This window comes from Recurvomyces mirabilis (genome assembly GCF_035927965.1).
Source record: "Recurvomyces mirabilis strain CCFEE 5264 chromosome Unknown scaffold_14, whole genome shotgun sequence".
NCBI classification, from domain to species: Eukaryota; Fungi; Ascomycota; class Dothideomycetes; order Mycosphaerellales; family Teratosphaeriaceae; genus Recurvomyces; species Recurvomyces mirabilis.
This window is the reverse complement of record NW_027041948.1, coordinates 136317-155829: the sequence shown is the minus strand read 5'-3', so window position 1 is coordinate 155829 and position 19513 is coordinate 136317. Positions and strand designations below refer to the sequence as shown.

The window sequence follows — 19513 nt, the reverse complement described above, 5'->3', positions numbered from 1 at the left end:
TTTAGCAGTAGCTGCTCGAACACCCACCAGTAGCGCGACGGTACAGCCTCATAGACATAGGAATAGGCTTGACGCAGTAGCATAGACCAGTCTTCTGCCCAATATGGGCACTCACATCATCACCGAGCTGGACCAGCAGCTCGCATCACTGAACCAGCTCAAAGCACCTGGCGCCAGCAAAGGCAAGATCAGTGCCATCACTGCACTCTGCGTAAGCAATATTCAGGTAGGCTTCATCAGACATCAAGGCCGTCAGGGACCACTATACAACTACAGCTACTGACCACCACAATAGGCCGAATCGAACATCGTCCAATCGTTGTACCGCGCCCTCAAAAAGGCACCTGCCACACACAAACTCGGCGCCCTGTACGTGATTGATAGTGTCACACGACAATGGATCGAGAAGGCGAAGCAGGCGGGTCAGAATCTGAACATAGAAGGCCGTGGCGAGCCAGGGACATTCTCGGCAGCCGTCAAGCGTGTCACTGAGTTGATGCCTGCCTTGTTCGACGACATCACAAAAGCCTTGCCAGCAGAGCAGAAACCCAAACTTGAGAACATGCTCGGTATTTGGGAGAAGGGCAGTACATTTCCACCTAAGCTTCTTATCGACTTCCGTGCAAAGGTCAGTAGTGGCGGCGTGGCACCCGCAGCAGCTCAACCTCCCACCAACGGCACACCTGCTAGTAACCCTGCTCCAGCTGCAAAAGCGGTGACCGAGAAGTTCAGGGCGCCTATCATTAGCAGACCTGCTGGCACACCTGTAGGCTATCCGCCGCAGTATCTGTACGACCAGGGCTTTCTTTTGAGGCAAGCTGAGCAGCGTCCTGCTCTGAATGGCTCAGCTGCGGTACACAGCAGACCAGTACCTTCACAGCAGCCGGTAATTCAGCCAGCGCCGGCGCCTGTGCAAGACGTGAACAGCATCTTGGCAGCTCTGGCCAGCGCTGCACCTCAGCAGGTTCCTCAACCACCACCTCAATTGATGCACCAGCCAGCTGCACCACCACAGTTGCCTCCCAACTTTGCTGCATTGTTCCAGCAGAATGGTGCGCCTCCTTCATTCCCGCCTCCACATCAAGCTCCAACATTTGCGGCACCTCCGCCGTTCAATCCTATGCAGATCCCTGGGTTTCAGCCACCCGCAGGCTTTCCTGGATTACTGCCACAGCCTCCGCCGTCAGTACCACAAACGTTTGCCGCAGCACCCCCTCCACCAGTAGACCCACTTGGGCCACTACGAGAAATTCTGCCTGCGAACATCATTAATGATCAAGGTAAGCTGGTCATGGCGCTCAATCTGCTGCAAGACTTGCAGAAGCAGGGTCTGCCTATGGATCAGTGGGGTCCTGTTCTCATAGCGTTCAGTGAATCACAACCATCGACCCAGTCCAATGGCTTTGATGCGCACGGTAGACGTAGAAGTCGCAGTCCCGAGCGCGATGGCGGTCGAGGTAGAGCTAGTCCAGTGTACGGCACATATGAGGAGATGACAGCCAACACTCGTGGAGGCGACGATCGTGGCAATCGTGGTGCCAATGGCCGTGGACGCTACAGACAGCGCTCTCCCATCCACACTCTGCGCGACTTGCCAATGCGTGACAGCCCTGGCCCACTCGCTCTGACCGGTCAACCCATGCAGCCAAAGTACATCGGCATTGACAGTTCTCTGCCTCCAGACAGCATCAAAGTACTCTCGCGTACGCTCTTCGTAGGCGGGGCCAACGGCACACAACAAGAAATCCATCAGCTCTTCGAACGCTTCGGCCGCGTCCAAACCTGCATAGCCAACCGCGACAAACGCCATGCCTTTGTCAAAATGACAACCCGTAACCACGCCTTGAGCGCCAAAGCCGGCATGGAGGAGCTGCAGAACCGGAACGACCGCGAAGTTATGAATATCGCTCGTCAGACGAAATGGGGCGTCGGATTTGGACCACGCGAATGCTGCAATTACCAAATTGGAGAGAGTATCATCCCTATCCACAAGCTTACTGATGCGGATCATAAATGGTTGATCAGCGCTGAATTTGGCGGCACCGGGGGAAAGCCGTTGGAAGGCGGGATGGTGCTTGAGGAGCCGGATATTGAGATTGGGGCTGGTGTGAGTAGTAAGGCGATGAGCAAACGTGTCTTGCCTGATGCTTCGGCCGCTGCTTCTCAGGGGCAGCCACCTGCCAAGCAGCAGAATCAGGGTAGTGGGCAGCATGGCGATGGTGGCCATGGTCATGGTCATGGGAATGGACATGGGCATGGACATCATGGTGGGAAGCAGGGCAAGAGGCACAAGAAGCACAATGACTTCGATCGCCAACCGGCTGACTCGTATGGAAATGGTGGTGGGTATGGAGGTGGACAGGCGATCGGTGGTGGGCAGCAGGGTGGTGCTCAGATCATGGAGAGTTATGGATATGCTCGGCCGCTCATCAGGCAGGAGCCTGTGGCTGTGGCTACGCCGCCATCAGTGCCTACTTTCGGCTTTAGTTTGCCCGGGCAGGGGACGTATCTGTGAGAGGAGAGACCATTGATGGTGAAGGCTGGAGCGAAATAATTATCAATTTTTGCGTGGGTGTGCATTTCGGTGGCGAGTGGCGTTAGTCGTTCATGATGGTGCTGCGTAGGCGGACAAAAGTGTAATTGCATATGGGCGAGCTGAGGGGTGTGGTTTGTACTGGACCACTGTACTGTAGCTGATACTTCTTGCTTCTGTATTTCGCAACTTCGCCGTCGTTGCACAGAAGTGGTTTGTCCGCTTGGACCCCTTACCGTGCTTATTCTTCGAAGTCGAGAGTAACATCGTTCTTCATCTGTGGTCCTTCTCATCGTACTTGTGCGTCCAAAAACCGCGGAAATGCTTCTGCTTGCCAGCCTCGTTGATCTACACATGATCGTATCGTCAGCGGGTCTCGCAACCTGTACCATCGTTTTGTATGAGAAGGCTGACCTGCTGAATCTCCTTGGGCGTCAATTTGAACGTCATGGCTCGTAGATAGTCGCTCAGACGTTGTTCTTTGCCAGAGGTAGTGATGGGAACGACATCTTGATCGATACACCATCGAAGCAGGATCTCACTGGGGCCTACGGCGTATTTCTTTGACAGAGCGGCGAGGATGTCGTCGATGGGTCCGCCAGAGGCTTTTGTCACGGGCGTGAGGGATGCGTAGGCTTCTGTGGCGACGTTCTGCAGATTATCAGTCGTCGACCTTTTGCGGTAAGGAGGGCAGTCAGGGGCAATGGGTGTGATCGACATACGTGCTTCTTGTGGTATTCAAGGATACCCTCATGTTGCAGATAAGGATGGAATTCAATTTGGTTGATGACAGGCGGGTATTTGGCCCCTTCGAGGATCCAGTCCATCTGTGCTGGGAGGTAGTTGCTGAGTCCAATGGACTTGGTGAGACCTTCGTCCTTGAGCTGTTCCATCTGCTTCCATTTCTGTTGGTGTTCGGCTTTGTCCTCGCTGAAGAAGGGCGAGTGGATGAGGTATCTGGATTTACATCAGTATCTATCATCAATGCGAAAATATACGGGACGAACAGATCGACGTAGCTGAGGCCCAGCTTTTTGAGACTCGTCCTCAGAGCATTAGGAATATCGGAAATGTTGCTAATGACTTTCGTCGTGACGAAGAGCTTCTCGCGAGCTATACTGGCTTGCTTAAGCCCTGCACCCAACTCCGTCTCTGTCTTGTAGACTTCCGCACCGTCTTGGTGGTAGTAGCCGAGACCGAGAGACATTTTGACGCTGTCTATGCAAGCTTGATCGATTTTGCCTTCATCGCCACTTTTGTACCAGGCCGTACCGGTACCGTAGCCGAGCTGGCGATGTTATTAGCATCGGCTTATGCCATCGTGTCTAGAATATTACCATCGGGATGCTATTGCCATCGCTGAGCTTCAGATTCGGTATGGGAGTGTGAATGTTGGCCATGGTGACAAGTTTGCGGACTGGACTCTTGACAGTGGATGGAAATCGGCTACACACGAACGGGCGGCTGGTGTGGAGAAAGCACAGCAAACGTTGGGACACAGACGAATATTGCATGGAACGTTCAATGTCAAATATATGTGTTGGAAGACGCGAGTCAGGCTGGCCATGGTGTGATGAAGCACGCGTGTTTGGTGGGGGAGCAGCGGGGCACGGCAGAGGATGTCATTGTCAACACGGGAGAAATCTTCCTGAATAACCCCTGTCTTCTTCGACGGATGCAGGCGAGTAGAATGTTCATGGATCGCCGTTCATCTTCCTGAGTGATGGCCGACGTGAAGGAGGCTCGTCGTCTGGGCCAGACTACACCGCAGACCAGACCATTGTACTTCAACATCTGGGGGAAACAATGTCTATGCTATGCGGAGCTTTAATCATGAGAGTGATTTTCTTCTCTCTTGATGGTCGACAAGTTGAGTAGCAGGTCTCCATTACCCAACGCTGGCCCTTTGATGCTCCAACATCAAGCAGATTGGCAGACTTGACTAAAGTGATTAGAGTTTAAACCCCACCTCTTTCTCCTGCCCGGTACGCTCACCACCTTCGACATCACGTTTTGATGCCCTGATCTTACATTGTGCTTGGCCTGTAGAGCAGTACTGGTAGGGCTAGGGATACTCCGGGTAGCAATCTGATAATTTCGACCATGGACAAGCGATCCTCGCCAAGCAGGCTGGTCAGCGACTCTGTCCGGATCATACTGTTAACCTCTCTCGCGGCCGCCACCCTGTACTGGGCTCTTCGTGCTGGCTCCTCTGTCCTTCATCCTCTTTTTGGCACCTCATGTGATTGCACAGTGGCAGATAAGCACAGACGACCAGTCCAGTTCTCACGACGAGAAGACTTCTGGGATCTCTCCACATCTGGCGATGAACTCTGGTCAAGCATCATTCCAGCCAATGGCGGATTTGTCTTTCATCGAGTCCATGATGATCTAGGTTACAAGACCGGCATCAGTATGTTCCATCAACTGCATTGCTTGCAGATGATTCGACAAGCGATACAGAAATTGCAGAACGGGACGATGGAGAGCGGAAGTGGACATCAGCAGACGCACTGGGTACACTGCTTGGATTATCTGGCTCAGGTACACCATCTTCCTCACTTGACGATTCTGTGAACATCATAACCTGCAAGTGCTGACCAAAGTTTCGCTAGGGAATACAATGTTCAGGGGACAGCACGTCGGAACCTGTGAAAGGTCATATGGTGGATGGCTACGACGTAACGCATCAGTGTCGCGACACGAGAGCACTGTGGGAGCTTTCTGAATCATCGTTCAAGGCCTCTCAGTAGCACTCAGGTGTCGAGAGGATTGCTTACGCAGGTCTTGAAACTTGCAGTCTACATACGAAGCCTTCAGGCTTTGCAAAACATCCTTACTAGTCTCCGGATCACTCAAGCGAGCTGAAAGGCCCAAGAGCAAAGCCAGCGAGAGACCAAGATGAACAGGCTGAGGGCGAACATGTTATGCATCCCGCCCTTCGTAGATTGCACGTATGGTATAAAGCAGCTGTCCCTCGACCACCTTCAAGGCATCTCCCTCGCAACACTGAAGGCTCCATTTGCGTGGTCATGAGACTGACTTTCATGTACATAGAACGCCATGGGAAGTCTTGATCCATACGCTGAGGCTGGATGCAGTTTCGCTACGGGCAGCACGGCTGTCAATAACTATGAATACAAGAACCGCATTTCTAGCTAGATGTCCCAAGGCAGGAGAAACCGAGAGGAATCGTGTCAGGATGTGAGATGACCTGTGATTGAAGAAAGAGATGATCTGTGGTTTATAGCTTGTCGCTACTGTGAGACAGCCACCCGTGTTTATGACGGAGTATCACTCTTGATCTTTCCAACGCCAAGTCACAACGCTCTGTCCTCGACAGGCCTGCAAGAAGATGTCTCTGTCAACATCATGCCACTTTAGACTAGTATGTAGGCCACCGGTGGAGTTTGCGATTTTCGCCGGCTTGAGAGCACCAAGGCTTCTGCCGCTCCTCAGGCTATACACCTGTACTTTGTCGGAGATGTCCACAGCCGCGATACATTGCAGTCCTTCTTGCACGGCAGCCTGTAACTTCGGACCTTGATGTGCATGCGGCCATGCCAGTACCGCCCCTTTGGTAGTCATCCTCGTATCGCGAAGCTCAATTTGTCGGTTGTCCGAAACGAGTAGCTGAAGTCCTTCCTGGTTCGGCGAGAAGATACCGGTAATCGGAGATGATGAGCGTCTTGAGAAGCGGGTAGCCGAGCCGAACGATCTTGTATCCCACAGCTTGAGTTCGCGATCGCCATATGCGATGACATTGTGGTCTAGCCACGCCACGTCTCGACTTTCCCCCTCGTGCGGTACAGATGCATAGGCTACCGCTTGTGCATCATTGTAGAGATCAAGGCAGTACGTGTTCCCGCTGCTGCTGATAGCGATACGATCCTCCGCCCGGTTCATGGCTGCCGACCAGATAGAGAAATCCATGACACCATTCGGTCCGATGTTCATATACATGCCGTTAGAGCCTATACGTGCCTCGAGCTCCCAAGAGGGACCGATATATACGTTCGAGCCGCATCTCCGCTCTTGCGCGATTCCAACAATAGCGCCGTTCGAGAGCACATCGAGAGACGTCAGGGTGGAATGAAAAGCAGCAATCGATTTCGAAGAGCCGGACACGCCCCTCTTTCGAGCTTTGGTGCGAAATATGGTGCTGCGGCCCATGTCACTAAGTGCTACAACGCCTCCTCCACGAGCCTCGGGGCAGTAGTGAAGGACAGTGCATGGCCAGTCTTCAGTTGTTGCGGTCAGATGATCCACGAAAGCGGCATCTCTGTATGAGTACAGGCTGTCTTGAGTAGAATGACACCCGCTCTCGCGATCTAAACCAGCTGCGTTCAACAGAGAGTTTCGATACACCGGCCGACGTACAGTCTGCTTGAGCTTGGCGTGCTCCTTACGCTCGACGAGCTTGCGCTTCTTAGTAGCTCTAGCTTCGTTCTTAACATTGGTCTTCGAGTATTTGGTGTCGCTGGGCACAACATGATTTGCAAGAATTTTGAAGTATTTCTTCTTCTCGACGTCCCAGTAGTAGCCAGGCAGGTTACCGATGTTCATCCTGGCTCTGTATGATAATGAGGATGTTGATGAGGATCCTCCAGAAACATGCTGTGGCAGTCGATGAATCTAGGTGCTCCTGAGCCGGTCGTGTCTACCTTGAACATGTTGAGATCGAAGTGCAGGTGCAAAGTTCGAAGAAGGCACGAACAGTTACTAGCTCGAGCGGCAGATGTCGGCCCGATCCGACTAATCAGTTCATGTGGTACCAAATGCCTTACCATTCGATCTATTTTCCAGAGACTATGGGTCCATGAGACAAGATTTCAATAGAGACATTGAATGTCTGGAAGCAAAAAGGCTTCAGCACATTCGAAGCCATAGTCGCCTTCAACAAACGCAGATATTATCGCTCGAAAAGGCAACAGCCGCAATGCACTGCTTCTGACACTCGTCTGGCTGGTCTACCACCCTCTCCCTCTTCTGCTCTATAGACCTTCATTTACAGACCATGGCTAGCAAGCCATTTTAGTGACACCTCATACCCAGCCGTAGCATTTTGATGAAAGTTCAACGCATGCCCAGCCCCTGGCTGTACGAGCACATCAATGCTCGAGGCGTTCGGATATACCGCAGTCAGGACCTCTGGTGAGTATGTGCCTTTACAATCCCCGTCACAGATCAGGGTATCGTACTCTCCGACCACAAACTCAAGTGGACCCTTGAAGGCTGGTGCGAAGGCAAGGTTGATGGCACCTGTGCTTAGGAATTCCCCGACCGTGGCTATTCGATTGGTGTGAGCTGGAATTCGAAGGGACATGTGATGAGTGATATGACTTACCAGGTTGCTTGAGACTGTCGCCGTACTGGAGCAAAGCGTCTGTGAAACCCGACGGGTCGGTTGCGTTATAGCGGTGATAGAATACAGTCTGGAACCTCGATATCGATCCAGGCACGAGCCGAACAAAGAATCAGTTTTTCGTAGATTACGAAAGCCATAGCAACGACGCACATATCCACTACTTCTGTCACTGTACTTGGCCGGATTGTTCTGAGGAGCATAATCCAGGCCGTAACCAGCAAGCGGGTAGACACCAAGCTCCTTGTTTGGTAAAAAGCCAGTCAAGATTGCGGCCGACGATACCCTGGGATATGTACCGATGAGGCCACTAGTGAGGAACGATCCGAAGCTAGAGTATAAGCAAGTTTTGGTAAGCTGGCAAGAAAGTAATCATGAAGCGTCTCTTGTTGTACTCACGAATGACCAACATGGACAATGCACTTGAAACGGGCAAACTTTGACGGAAGCAAAGATCCGTCCCACGATGAAGACTGGTTGGCACAAGGCTGCAATGTACCATCGCGCGCCATAGCGGTTATAGTCCGGAGGATCTCAACTTGTAGTGGAGCCTGAACAACGTTGTACGCATCCGGCTTGTCAGACAGACCGGTACCAAGTCTATCGTGGCTGAGTACGCTATAGCCAGAATTTAGAGCTGCATGAACGTATGAGTACTTGTCTGGATCCTCTTGAATGTCCCAGTACTGTTTGTCCGCGAAGAGGCCGTGAGTGAGCAACTGCAGGGTATCCTTCTTCACTCCGTTGGTATTGAAGCAGAGCTGGACATGGATGCGGTAGGTACCGGCGACAGGAAGAGCTGGTGGGGCTGGGCCAGTCTGGCTGAGGACCGACCATCGGGACAGGTCCAGAGCGAAGGAGACAGCGTTGATGTCGTCGTCGATGCCAGTGACTCCGTAAGCGTGGTTCGTAGCGTTGACCGAGACGTCAATGTAGAATTGGTGGCATCGTAGATCGAGGGCCCAGGCAAAGGCAGGCAGCAGTGCGGCTAGGAGGAACGATTTCATCTTTTGTTGGGAGTCGAAGGGATTGCAAGAGCTGCCGGATGCCGCGACACCCACGGCATACTTATGCGACGCTGTGGTCGGACGTCCTTCAGCCTGCAAGACGCATTCGTCCGAGAACGTCGCAGGGTGTGGTTATATCAATAGACGAGGAATTAGGAGGTTTACCTATCGTGACTCACTTCCGTGCATTACGCTTTGACGGTTTATCGAGGATCCAGACGGGTCGTCATACCAGTCTTACTGCCGCATCACCAGGCGTACTAGGCTGTGAAAGCATATGCGCTTGCGGATGAGGCGAACGGCAGACCATAGACGTAGCTATAGCGAGGCCAAAACCCCTTATTACGAGCCTTCCGAGTCCTGCAAATCATGATCTATAGAAGATAAAAGGGAGTACGCCCATCTGTATTTCCTCGTAGCCGATACATTAAATCCTGGCAGCGGTCGGCCGACGTGGTTGCTTTGGGGTTGGCAGTGGGAAAATACTCTTTGTAAGCGATCTCGACAGCGCCTCTCTGCTTGTTAGGGAAATATCCTAGCATATCAGAGCTGCATAGCCAACCTCGTTTTGTGGTAGCAATGCGCGAGCCGGATTTGGAACCACGCATTAATCCCGAGCTGAGTGTCGATCCTGCAGTCCTAGTCCTAGCTGTCAAAACGTGTCTCGTATAGCACGATATCGCTTGCGCTGTTGCTGCAATATACGAGCGTGAGGGTATCAATGGTTGATCTGCGCCTTATATTGTAGCGATGGTGGCCCGTTTTTATGCCACGATGGGAAGATGGCCGTCTGGCTACCAGGTAGATGCCGTGGTCAATGATGTCGTGGCCACATCACTAGCCGTTGGAATGTATGAAGGAAGGCCTTGTATTCTCTGTAGTGCAGGCACTCCCGGTCATCACACTTCCTATCGCTGAAGGGAGAAGATGAGAGAAAAGGAAAACGTAACAATTCCATTCACCAACATGCTACGGTCGGCCGCACGTGATCTACGACCAGAATGACATCACCCTCGCGTAGACGAGGGGCGAAAGGAAACAAAAGTGACCCGAGGAAGTACACAAATCATCGTGATGCGCTTACGCCTATCTGATTGATGAAAACACGGTTCCATATCCTTTTGCCACTATCCATCTCTTTCCTTCTTGGTTTCGTATACATTGGCCTCTACGACCCTTTCCGATCTATGCTATCACATACACTCAGAACTCGAGCACCAGCCATACACGGAAGACTATCGCTTATGGCGAACCACCTTAGTAGCAGCCATGGTAATGGCTCACAACAGACATTTAGCATTCGCGATATACCGAAAAGCAATAACTTCACGTTGAAGCTTCCTCCGGACCCTCAGTATCCTACGCCTGGAGCATCTCATAAGGAAGTACGCATCAAGCTCGGGCCCCGACTCGTGAGGGACGCAGCATACACATATGTACGCCCAGAGTCTTTCGAGAAGACGGAGCTTGTAGGCGTGTCGAAAGCAGCCTTACGAGATCTTGCGATCGATCCATCGACGACCGAGACGGAAGACTTCAAGGATACAGTAGCTGGTGAGAAGATCATCACACTTGAGGATGGACAAGAACCAAGAGACAAGGATGTCTATCCGTGGGCGCAGTGCTACGGTGGTTATCAATTTGGTCAATGGGCTGGACAGCTAGGTGACGGAAGGGCGATATCACTCTTCGAAACGACAAATCCGTCGACAGGTGTACGATATGAATTACAGCTCAAGGGCGCTGGAAAGACACCATACTCGCGCTTCGCAGACGGCAGAGCTGTCGTACGAAGTAGCATCCGGGAGTTCGTGGTCAGTGAGGCACTCAATGCGCTTGGTATACCTTCGACAAGAGCCTTGAGCTTGACTTTGGCACCGGAGTCAAAAGTGAGAAGAGAACGAACAGAGCCCGGTGCTATCGTTGCTCGCTTCGCGCAGTCATGGCTACGGATAGGCACATTCGATCTTCCGAGGTCGAGAGGAGATCGTGCCACAATCAGGAAGCTTGCCGCATATGCTGGTGAAGAAGTGTTCGGAGGTTGGGATAATCTGCCTGCAAAGCTCAAGTCGAATGAAGGTCAAGACCTGCTTGAGCCTGGTAGTGGTGTGAGCAGAGACGATCTACAAGGAGAGAACGAGTTCCAGGAGAATCGCTTCACACGGTTATATCGAGAGGTCGCACGACGGAACGCGAAGATGGTTGCATGGTGGCAGGCTTACGCGTTCACGAATGGCGTGCTTAATACAGACAACACTTCCATCTTCGGCCTTTCAATCGACTTCGGTCCCTTCGCTTTCCTAGACAACTTCGATCCGAACTACACGCCAAATCATGACGACCATATGCTTCGATACTCATACAAGAACCAGCCCTCCATCATCTGGTGGAACCTTGTCCGCCTCGGTGAATCACTCGGCGAACTCATAGGCGCCGGCTCTCGTTGCGACGAGAAGGAGTTTGTTGAAGAAGGCGTCAGCAAAGACTTCGCAGACGAGCTTGTCAAACGCGCGGAGACGCTCATCGAGCAGACCGGGGAAGAATACAAGGCTGTCTTCATGGCAGAGTACAAGCGTCTCATGACCGCTCGCCTAGGTCTGAAACAATGCAAGGACTCCGACTTCGACACCCTCTACTCCGAGCTTCTAGACACTCTCGAAGCACTTGAACTAGACTTCAATCATTTCTTCCGCCGACTTAGCTACATCAGCACGGAAGACCTTGATACCGAAGAAAAGCGAAAAGAAGCTGCAGGCCTCTTCTTCCACAAAGATGGCCTGAGTGGCCTCGTAGCCTCCGAATCCGATGCCCGGACACGTCTCGGCAAATGGCTAGGACTCTGGCGTGAGCGAATCATAGAAGATTGGCCCAACAGTCCTGAGTCGCGCGAGGAGCGGTTCCAAGCTATGCGTGCTGTAAACCCGAAGTTCATTCCTCGATCGTGGATTTTGGATGAGGTCATTGAACGGGTTGAGAAGAAAGGGGAGAGGGATGTTTTGGGGAGGGTGATGGAGATGGCGTTGAATCCTTTCCAGGAGAGCTGGGGTGGTGACAAGGAGGAGGAGGAGAGGTTTTGTGGCGATGTGCCGAAGTATCAGCGGGCTATGCAATGTAGTTGTAGTTCTTGAGTGAGAGAACATTAGCAAATATTGATCTAATGGTACTACTCGACACTTGATTATGCCTAACCGGAATGCCGCCCGCTTACATGATGACATCCCTACTTGTCACGTCCTGGCCCTGACCGAAACGCTGTCTCCTTCATAGCTGATTAGATTCCAAGCAGTCGGTCGGCTATACGTGCGGCCTTCAACGTCTCCGGTGTCAATGGCCCGTCGACAAAATCATCGTCAAGGGTCTCAGCTATCAGCTTTCTTGTTGCTGCCAGGAGCACGCGCTTCCGATCAGCCTTGGCCGCGGCCTCCATGGAGGAGCACCTTCCGCCACAATCGTGAGCATATACAAAGTCGAAATCAAACACGACATGTGCAAACATTTCCGTGACCGTAGAGTAGGACCGAGGTCCAGATTTTTGGACTGCGTCGGCCAACCAGTCCTTGATCGACTGAGCTGTGACCTTTGGATCGGGGCATGAATGCTCATCGTGCCAGATGACCTCGATATGAACGATCTTGTTCGGTACGTTTGCGAGGATGCGCAAGGCTGATCCGATCAAGGGACGCAGAACGTCGGACGCTATACGCAAGTTCCTAATGTGGGCCATACCTCTAGCAGAACCCTGCATGAACATCGAGAATGCTTTCTGGAAGCAGCACTGAAAGACGGTTTTCCCATAAAGCACAGGTCGGGCGTCCTTGAGGATCTCCCTACTGACTCGCAGTAGCGCTGTACCGTTCTGTGGTAGATAGGCTTTAGCCCTGCGTTTTGGCGCTCCTCGTGGTGTACGTGACTTGATCTCCACATGCTTGTAGCCCCGTACCTTCCACGGACCCTTGACTGCGCTGGTGTAGTGGCCAGTGATTTTGCGTTTGCGCTGGATGTCGATGATTTCGCCGGTCTCGAAGTAGAATTCAGAGATTCTGATCCGCAACTCTGCAGGCAGCTTTTCGAACGGGAATGCGCCCTTGCCGACGTACTGTTGGCGGCGCGCCATGCTCGCGGTCAGTGTTCTCAAGTGCCAAGTCGAAAGTGTTGGCTCGCACGGCAAGGTAAGTCCAGAGTCAAGGAGGTAAGCTGTTAGGTATATATTTGCAAGCTGAGCAAAGGTTTATGGCCGCTGCTTGGACGTGGAAGTCAGGGACTTACGATCGTGAAGTGAGCGTTGCGACAGCGAGTGCAAATCAAAGGTCAATCACATGTTGGCATTTCTAGACACTGGCAAGAGCTGCGCCACCTTGATGTGTTCGCCATCGTGACGACGTGCTAAACACTCTCCATGAAGACATACCGTCATTAAGTGCAGCCCTTCACGCTTCAGCGGCGTCTCCCAAAGTCGCATGAGCGAGGTCTCATCATGCTATCATAGAAGCTCAGGTCATCCAAAATGGTCCCGAGGCCCAATGTCTGAATCTTCCACTAAGCGCTACATGAATAGCCAAAGGGTTTAGGTGTGGCAGGACTCCGTCCCCATACTGTAGCAGTACAAATATGGGTACTGGGGCATTTCGTAACACCAGCTGTGAAGGTGATATCGTTCAGCCGTGCCAATCGAGCGTCGATACTCACGGATTACTCAATCGCAAGGCTGCGAGCGACCTAGATGTGCTGTACCAGCTCTGCAGATTAGTCGACTGCTGAGAAGCGAGTCCCGACCCGTAAAAGTGCGTGGCTATTGAGAAACGTCCTGGACGGGAGGGGTATGTCGGCCTTCATTTGCGGGAGGGCTCTTTTTCAACTCATGCCGCCATGCGACTTGTGATATCGTGGTCATACCAATTCCTGGTATTCCGAGACATGGGTCCTTGGGCGAGTGGTCCTGTCTTCCGTGCGGAGCTCAACCAACGGTTTGCCTGACGTCTCCCAGCGGGGCTTGCAGTCTTGTATGGTAGGAAGCGCTCCTTGCACAAAGACGAGGCTGATGTGCCCCGTGGGATATGTATTCGGGAAACACGGGCCTGCGCCCGCATATGCACGGGGAAGTACTATATCTGGAAAGCACATGACTTGGAGTGTTGGACTCCGTTGCCAAGCACAGCGCTCTCGGAAAGAATGTAAGATGAGATATCAATGCTTCCACATCGTTGAGGTGCGAACCGGTGAGGACAGTACCTTACAGCAGTTTCTGCGCGTTGTGGTTGGATTCGATAAGATCAAAGAGTCGCAGACCGGGGTTCTTTGTTCCAGAAGGTGAGCGTGCTCGATAGATTGGGTATAATGTAGATGAACATCCCGCGCATGCACGCCGCACGCGATCGAACCGCGAAGCTTATTATTATGCCGGGCTACAGTACAAACAGCCTGCTGATAAACGCGGTTCTAAAAGAAAGGCGTAGTCGTGGTCATCTGTTGTGACTGACTGTGCTCTGAATGTATACTCCAACAGCCCATTTTTAGGACTACAGCAAGCTTCCAATTATTACTTACTTCCATTCACCAACCAAACAACTGCTCATACACATACGAAAGCGGCAAGAGCAGGCTATTTCTGCCAGTCCGACTCTCCGGCGTTCAGGAAGCAACAATAATGGCTTGAAACTCACGATTTCGCAACGGCTCTGTACCGCTCCCCACCGAATCTATTGGGCGCACAGTCAGAAGAGTCATCCTGAGGACAAGAGGAACGCGTGAACATCGCATCACTGTGGGGAGTGATAGAAAGGGAACAATTCGTCCTTCTTTTCCATTCCTCCGGACTTGCAGCCCACTCTACGCATTTCTTGTTCGTTGGAAGGTGACGCCCGGACGACCCAACGGATCGCAAACAAGCTCTAGCCCTGCAGGTTAATCCTCGGTGTTTAACGGACTTTCGGCGCCAACACGTCTACTCGCGACAACATTTTCTGTCGTCGCAGAACTAGCAGACTGAGCTCCACAGAAGCTCGCCCAAGGCGCAAGCTCGGCGCAGATACAGTGATCAAGAATACAAGCAGGGCTTCGATGCCACACGCCTCTGGACCGACATGCGAGCCTGCTGCTGTTGCCATCTCCCTGCTGCCGCCACCTGCTTTTCCTGAGGCTCAGATTACTCATATCAACAGTGCTAGTACTAACGCGATTGAATTTGTTGATCAGACTTCACAACACATACATATCGCGGGCAAATGCTCATGCGTCACACCAGATAACTCCCAGCTCGGGCATTTCCGACGACGACAGAGTCAGCAAAGTAGTCTTGGGAAGAAGGCGATCATGAGCACCATGGCTTCGAACGGTCACCACACTACCAACAGCAACGGACGGGACAGCGACGAGGAGAGGATGGATGAGTTGAGGCATGAGCTGGATCGGACACTCACCCGTACAAGTGATGCTGGACCAGCGCAGCGCAACGGCGAGAGCAAACAACCACAACCTGACCGGACATACCTGACCGCAGCAAAGCCGGCGCCACAACGCAACGGCTCACTGGCAGCGGCTATGCAAGGTCGTTTGCCAGAGGTCACAGGCGCGAGCATGGCTATGAACGATACACCAGCCACCACTGCACCGGGCTCACCAAGCATGAACGGCGACTACTTCCCTGCGCAACAACAATCTCTCGACGAACGACCGGTCCACCTCCCGCCACCACCGACAAGACAGATGTCTGGCAGTGCCACACCACGAGTGCGACCGACTACCCTTGATATCCCTGGCTTGACGAAGAGCAAGGTCAGTCCTGATGGGCGGATAGCGTCAAGAGATGTGGGTGCGAAGTTGGTGATTGTTATGGTTGGGCTACCGGCGAGAGGAAAGAGCTATATTACAAAGAAGCTTGCGCGTTATCTGAATTGGCTGCAGCATGATACCAGGATCTTCAATGTTGGAGAGCGACGGCGCGTTGCTGCTGGAGGACCGCTGGACAGGACAAAGAGCCGGCAGAAGAGCGAGGTGCATCGCGCGAGTGTGCAGCTCACACAGCCTGGCTTGATTGATCATACGCTCATAAGAGCTCCATCGGAGGCAGTACAACAGCCTGCAAACGTCGCGCAGATCTTGCTCAATGGCGAGACCAGACTCGAAGCTCCGGCGACACCTCAGGGCGTAGCCCCGGCCATCGAGCTCACAAGAGCAGTTTCACATACGAAGAGCGAAAGTGATGACCGTGAGATACATATGCCGGACATGGGCGAGCCGAAATCACCAAGCGAACAGAAGGGCGAGCTGGTGAACGATGTGCAAGAGCCGGAGGATGAAGCGATGCAACACAACAGTGCCTTCTTTGACCCAGAGAACAAAAAGGCCTCCCAGATCCGAGAGCAAGTGGCACGAGAGACGCTAGATGAGCTGCTAGATTACATCCTTAACCAAGGTGGTAGTGTGGGAATCCTGGATGCAACAAACAGTACTGTGGAGCGAAGGAAGATGGTCATGGACCGAATACGTGAGCGAGCTGGACCGGATCTGAACGTGCTGTTCTTAGAGTCGAGATGTGTGGATCAGGATTTGTTAGAGGCAAATATGCGATTGAAGCTGGGTGGACCGGACTACAGAGACATGGATCCTCAGGAAGCACTGGACGACTTCAAGAAGCGCATCAAGGTGTATGAGAAGGCGTATGTGCCTCTTGGAGAATTGGAGGAGCGAAGTAACATGCCATATATTCAGATGATCGACGTGGGCCGCAAAATCATCTCGCATCAGATCAAGGGTTTCCTGATGGCTCAGGCGAATTACTACCTCCTCAATTTCAACCTCGCGCCTCGACAGATCTGGATCACGAGACACGGACTCAGCGAGGACAACATTTCCGGCAAGATTGGCGGCGATAGCGATCTTGCTGAGGAGGGTGTTCTGTATGCGAAGAGCCTAACCCGTTTCATGGACTCGAAACGTAGAGAGTGGGATCTCAAGCAGATCGAGGATGCGAGGAACACGCACTTCCCACCACAACCTGGTGATGCTACGCCACCAAATCCCTACTTCAGCCCGGCCTCCCCACGCCTTGAGAAGCGCACACCCTTCTACGAGACACCATCTTCAGCCGTTCCCTCCGGCGCAGCGACACCCAATTCCGACGCCATCTCGGATATCGAATCGAAACCCTTCTGCGTCTGGACAAGTATGCTCAAACGCAGTGTTCAGACCGCTCAGTTCTTTAATGATGAAGAGTATGATACTAAGCAGATGCGGATGCTTGACGAGCTTAACGCTGGTGTAATGGAGGGTCTGACATACAATTGCATCTCCACCCAATATCCCGAGGAATACCGGAGCCGCAAGCTAGATAAGCTGCACTACCGCTACCCTGGTCCAGGAGGTGAAGGCTACCTAGACATCATCAACCGGCTCCGCCCTGTCATCGTGGAACTAGAGCGAATGACCGACCACGTCCTCCTCGTCGGCCACCGCAGCGTCGCACGCGTCCTTCTCGCCTACTTCCGCGGCCTTAGGAGGGAGGAAGTCGCAGACCTGGACGTTCCACTCGGAATGCTGTATTGTCTCGAGCCGAAGCCTTACGGCGTCGATTTCAAGGCGTATAAGTGGGAGAAGGAGAGCGAGTGGTTTGTCGAGGTGCCGAACTTTCAGCTGAGGCGGGCGGAGGACGATATGCTGTAGGATTGTGAGAGTCCGGACTGTCCGAATGGGTGTGAGAATGTGCGGCGGACGGCGAGTGCGCCTGTGCTTGCTGATGGCGCGAGGAAGACGATGGGTGGGAAGGGTAAGGGGAGGAGGGTGAGGTTTCGGCTTGCGGGGAGTGAGGATAAGGGAGAAACAAAGGAGGAGGAGGAGGTGCCCAACCTGGTGCAGGCGGAGGTCGTGACGCCTGCGAGTGAAGCCGCGGGATCTGAGTCTGCGGAGTAGGTTTGATACACTGGCGCTGTATGGGCTGGTGATGGCTCCGTGTACTTTTTACGATTGCTCATGTTAGCGTGGGACGGCATGGCGTGGAAGGACTGCTTTTCGCCTACGGAATATTGGCTTGCTACACAGCGTGGCGTTAACTCTTGGGTTGGATAAAGGGAGGGGATTGCATGAAGTGCAGTATCATGAGGAGCACGAATGAGGCGCTCAAATTAGAGATATAATTACATGAGGACTCTGCACGCATCATGAGGAGAATGCACGACTAAGTTGATTTTCGTGGCAAGCATCACAATTCTCGTTCCCGCAGACCATCAATATTCTTCGACATCGATTCGTCTGTGCGTAAGCGTAACTGCCGAAACGTGCTTTGTCAATCGCCCCACTTCAATGTCCGTCTCTTCTATCATCACATTATCGAGAATTAGGCGGCTTGCCACACAATCAGAGCCGCTTGTAGGAACAGCGAAGTACATCATGCCTCGTAATCACGCAGGACCATGGCCCAACGGCGCCCGTGCAGCCGTAGCTTTCACAATAGACAACATGGGCGAAGCAGCAGACATTAACCGCAATCTCTGGCCCAGAGACCAAGAAATCGGCTCACACTACTCTGTCAAAGAGATCTTACCACAATTCCTGGCTCTAATCCAGGAGAAGAAAATCCCGGCTACATATTTCGTCGAATCCTGGAATCTGAGCGTCTATCCCACGGAGATCCGAGAGCTGGCTGAGGCGGGTGTGGAAGTGGCGTGGCATGCTTGGCAGCATGAGGCTTGGAATGGGCTTGATGAGGTGGAGGAGAGGAGGAATTTTGAGAGGAGTTTTGGGAAGGAAGAGGGGATCGAGGGGTTTTGTGCTCGGGAGGGAAGGGGTAAAGGTGTTGTGAAGGGGTATAGGGGCTTTCGGCCTCCGGGTGGTGTTGTGCATGGTGATAGGACGTTGAAGCTTTGTAGGGATTATGGGCTGCAGTATATCAGTTCTGCTGGTGAGGAGGCTGCGTTGGTGGAAGTGGAGGGAGGTAAAGATAGTATTGTTGTCTTGCCCTTTAAGTGGCGGACCGTGGATGCTTACTACTATATGGACGCTTTTCTTGGGTTGAGGAAGATGAAAGGAGAAGCTGATGTGGGTGTACAGAGTCCGGTGACTTTAGCCAAGAGCTATATCCAAGAGGTTGAGGCTGCTATTGAGAAGGGAGGATATGTTTCGACCTTGTTCCATCCCTTTCTGACCAATGAACCAGACAGGCTTAAGGCAATGGAGATGGTGATGGATTTCATGATTCGGAAGAGGGATGCTGGGGAGATTTGGTTGGCGAGGTGTTGTGATATTGCTGAATACATTAGAGCACACCCGGATGTCGTCGGGGATGATCCCAAATGGGATTATTCGTCGTGGCGATGAGAAGTAACGTCCACTGGAAGGTAGATGCGACCTTACCGCCGGCCATGCTGGAGCATCGGTACATGAGCATCATCTTCTCCCTAGCAGGGAACGACCGCCCCTCTCAATGAAGAGACTCTTGATGTCGACACCGAGGGCAAGATCCCAGGCATGAGTTACACTCTTTCCGGTGAAGGCTTACCCTGACCAAAGCATTAATGGACACATGTTTGGGCAATGAGGCGCCCCCGAAGACGATACTGGACATCTTCTTCGGTTGATTCTCTCCCGTTAACGCAATGCATGATGTCTGGTGTAAAA

General features: G+C 52.6%; 8 protein-coding genes across 8 annotated transcripts; 4 read left to right on the top strand and 4 right to left on the bottom strand.

Annotated features, from left to right (window-relative positions):
* Positions 1 to 103: 103 nt before the first annotated feature.
* On the top strand, positions 104 to 2515 carry LTS14_005688 (uncharacterized protein; the record flags this gene model as incomplete). Its single annotated transcript, XM_064838386.1, has 2 exons — positions 104 to 226; positions 296 to 2515. The coding sequence occupies 2 exons, from the start codon at positions 104 to 106 to the stop codon at positions 2513 to 2515; spliced, it is 2343 nt and encodes a 780-aa protein (XP_064693840.1).
* A 291-nt stretch (positions 2516 to 2806) lies between these two features.
* Positions 2807 to 3933, bottom strand: LTS14_005687 (uncharacterized protein; the record flags this gene model as incomplete). Its single annotated transcript, XM_064838385.1, has 5 exons — positions 2807 to 2881; positions 2948 to 3184; positions 3256 to 3490; positions 3541 to 3821; positions 3871 to 3933. 5 exons carry the CDS (start codon positions 3931 to 3933, stop codon positions 2807 to 2809), a joined length of 891 nt encoding a protein of 296 aa, XP_064693839.1.
* Positions 3934 to 5827: 1894 nt separating this feature from the next.
* Positions 5828 to 7099, bottom strand: LTS14_005686 (uncharacterized protein; the record flags this gene model as incomplete). Its single annotated transcript, XM_064838384.1, has 1 exon — positions 5828 to 7099. The coding sequence occupies one exon, from the start codon at positions 7097 to 7099 to the stop codon at positions 5828 to 5830; it is 1272 nt and encodes a 423-aa protein (XP_064693838.1).
* Positions 7100 to 7541: 442 nt separating this feature from the next.
* On the bottom strand, positions 7542 to 8905 carry LTS14_005685 (uncharacterized protein; the record flags this gene model as incomplete). The annotated part of the gene is made up of 4 exons (XM_064838383.1): positions 7542 to 7822; positions 7881 to 7968; positions 8052 to 8229; positions 8298 to 8905. The coding sequence occupies 4 exons, from the start codon at positions 8903 to 8905 to the stop codon at positions 7542 to 7544; spliced, it is 1155 nt and encodes a 384-aa protein (XP_064693837.1).
* A 1244-nt stretch (positions 8906 to 10149) lies between these two features.
* Positions 10150 to 12033, top strand: LTS14_005684 (uncharacterized protein; the record flags this gene model as incomplete). The annotated part of the gene is made up of 1 exon (XM_064838382.1): positions 10150 to 12033. The coding sequence occupies one exon, from the start codon at positions 10150 to 10152 to the stop codon at positions 12031 to 12033; it is 1884 nt and encodes a 627-aa protein (XP_064693836.1).
* Positions 12034 to 12176: 143 nt separating this feature from the next.
* Positions 12177 to 13019, bottom strand: LTS14_005683 (uncharacterized protein; the record flags this gene model as incomplete). The annotated part of the gene is made up of 2 exons (XM_064838381.1): positions 12177 to 12601; positions 12632 to 13019. 2 exons carry the CDS (start codon positions 13017 to 13019, stop codon positions 12177 to 12179), a joined length of 813 nt encoding a protein of 270 aa, XP_064693835.1.
* Positions 13020 to 14962: 1943 nt separating this feature from the next.
* Positions 14963 to 17563, top strand: PFK26 (6-phosphofructo-2-kinase; the record flags this gene model as incomplete). The annotated part of the gene is made up of 1 exon (XM_064838380.1): positions 14963 to 17563. One exon carries the CDS (start codon positions 14963 to 14965, stop codon positions 17561 to 17563), a length of 2601 nt encoding a protein of 866 aa, XP_064693834.1.
* Positions 17564 to 18286: 723 nt separating this feature from the next.
* Positions 18287 to 19213, top strand: LTS14_005681 (uncharacterized protein; the record flags this gene model as incomplete). Its single annotated transcript, XM_064838379.1, has 1 exon — positions 18287 to 19213. The coding sequence occupies one exon, from the start codon at positions 18287 to 18289 to the stop codon at positions 19211 to 19213; it is 927 nt and encodes a 308-aa protein (XP_064693833.1).
* Positions 19214 to 19513: the final 300 nt, after the last annotated feature.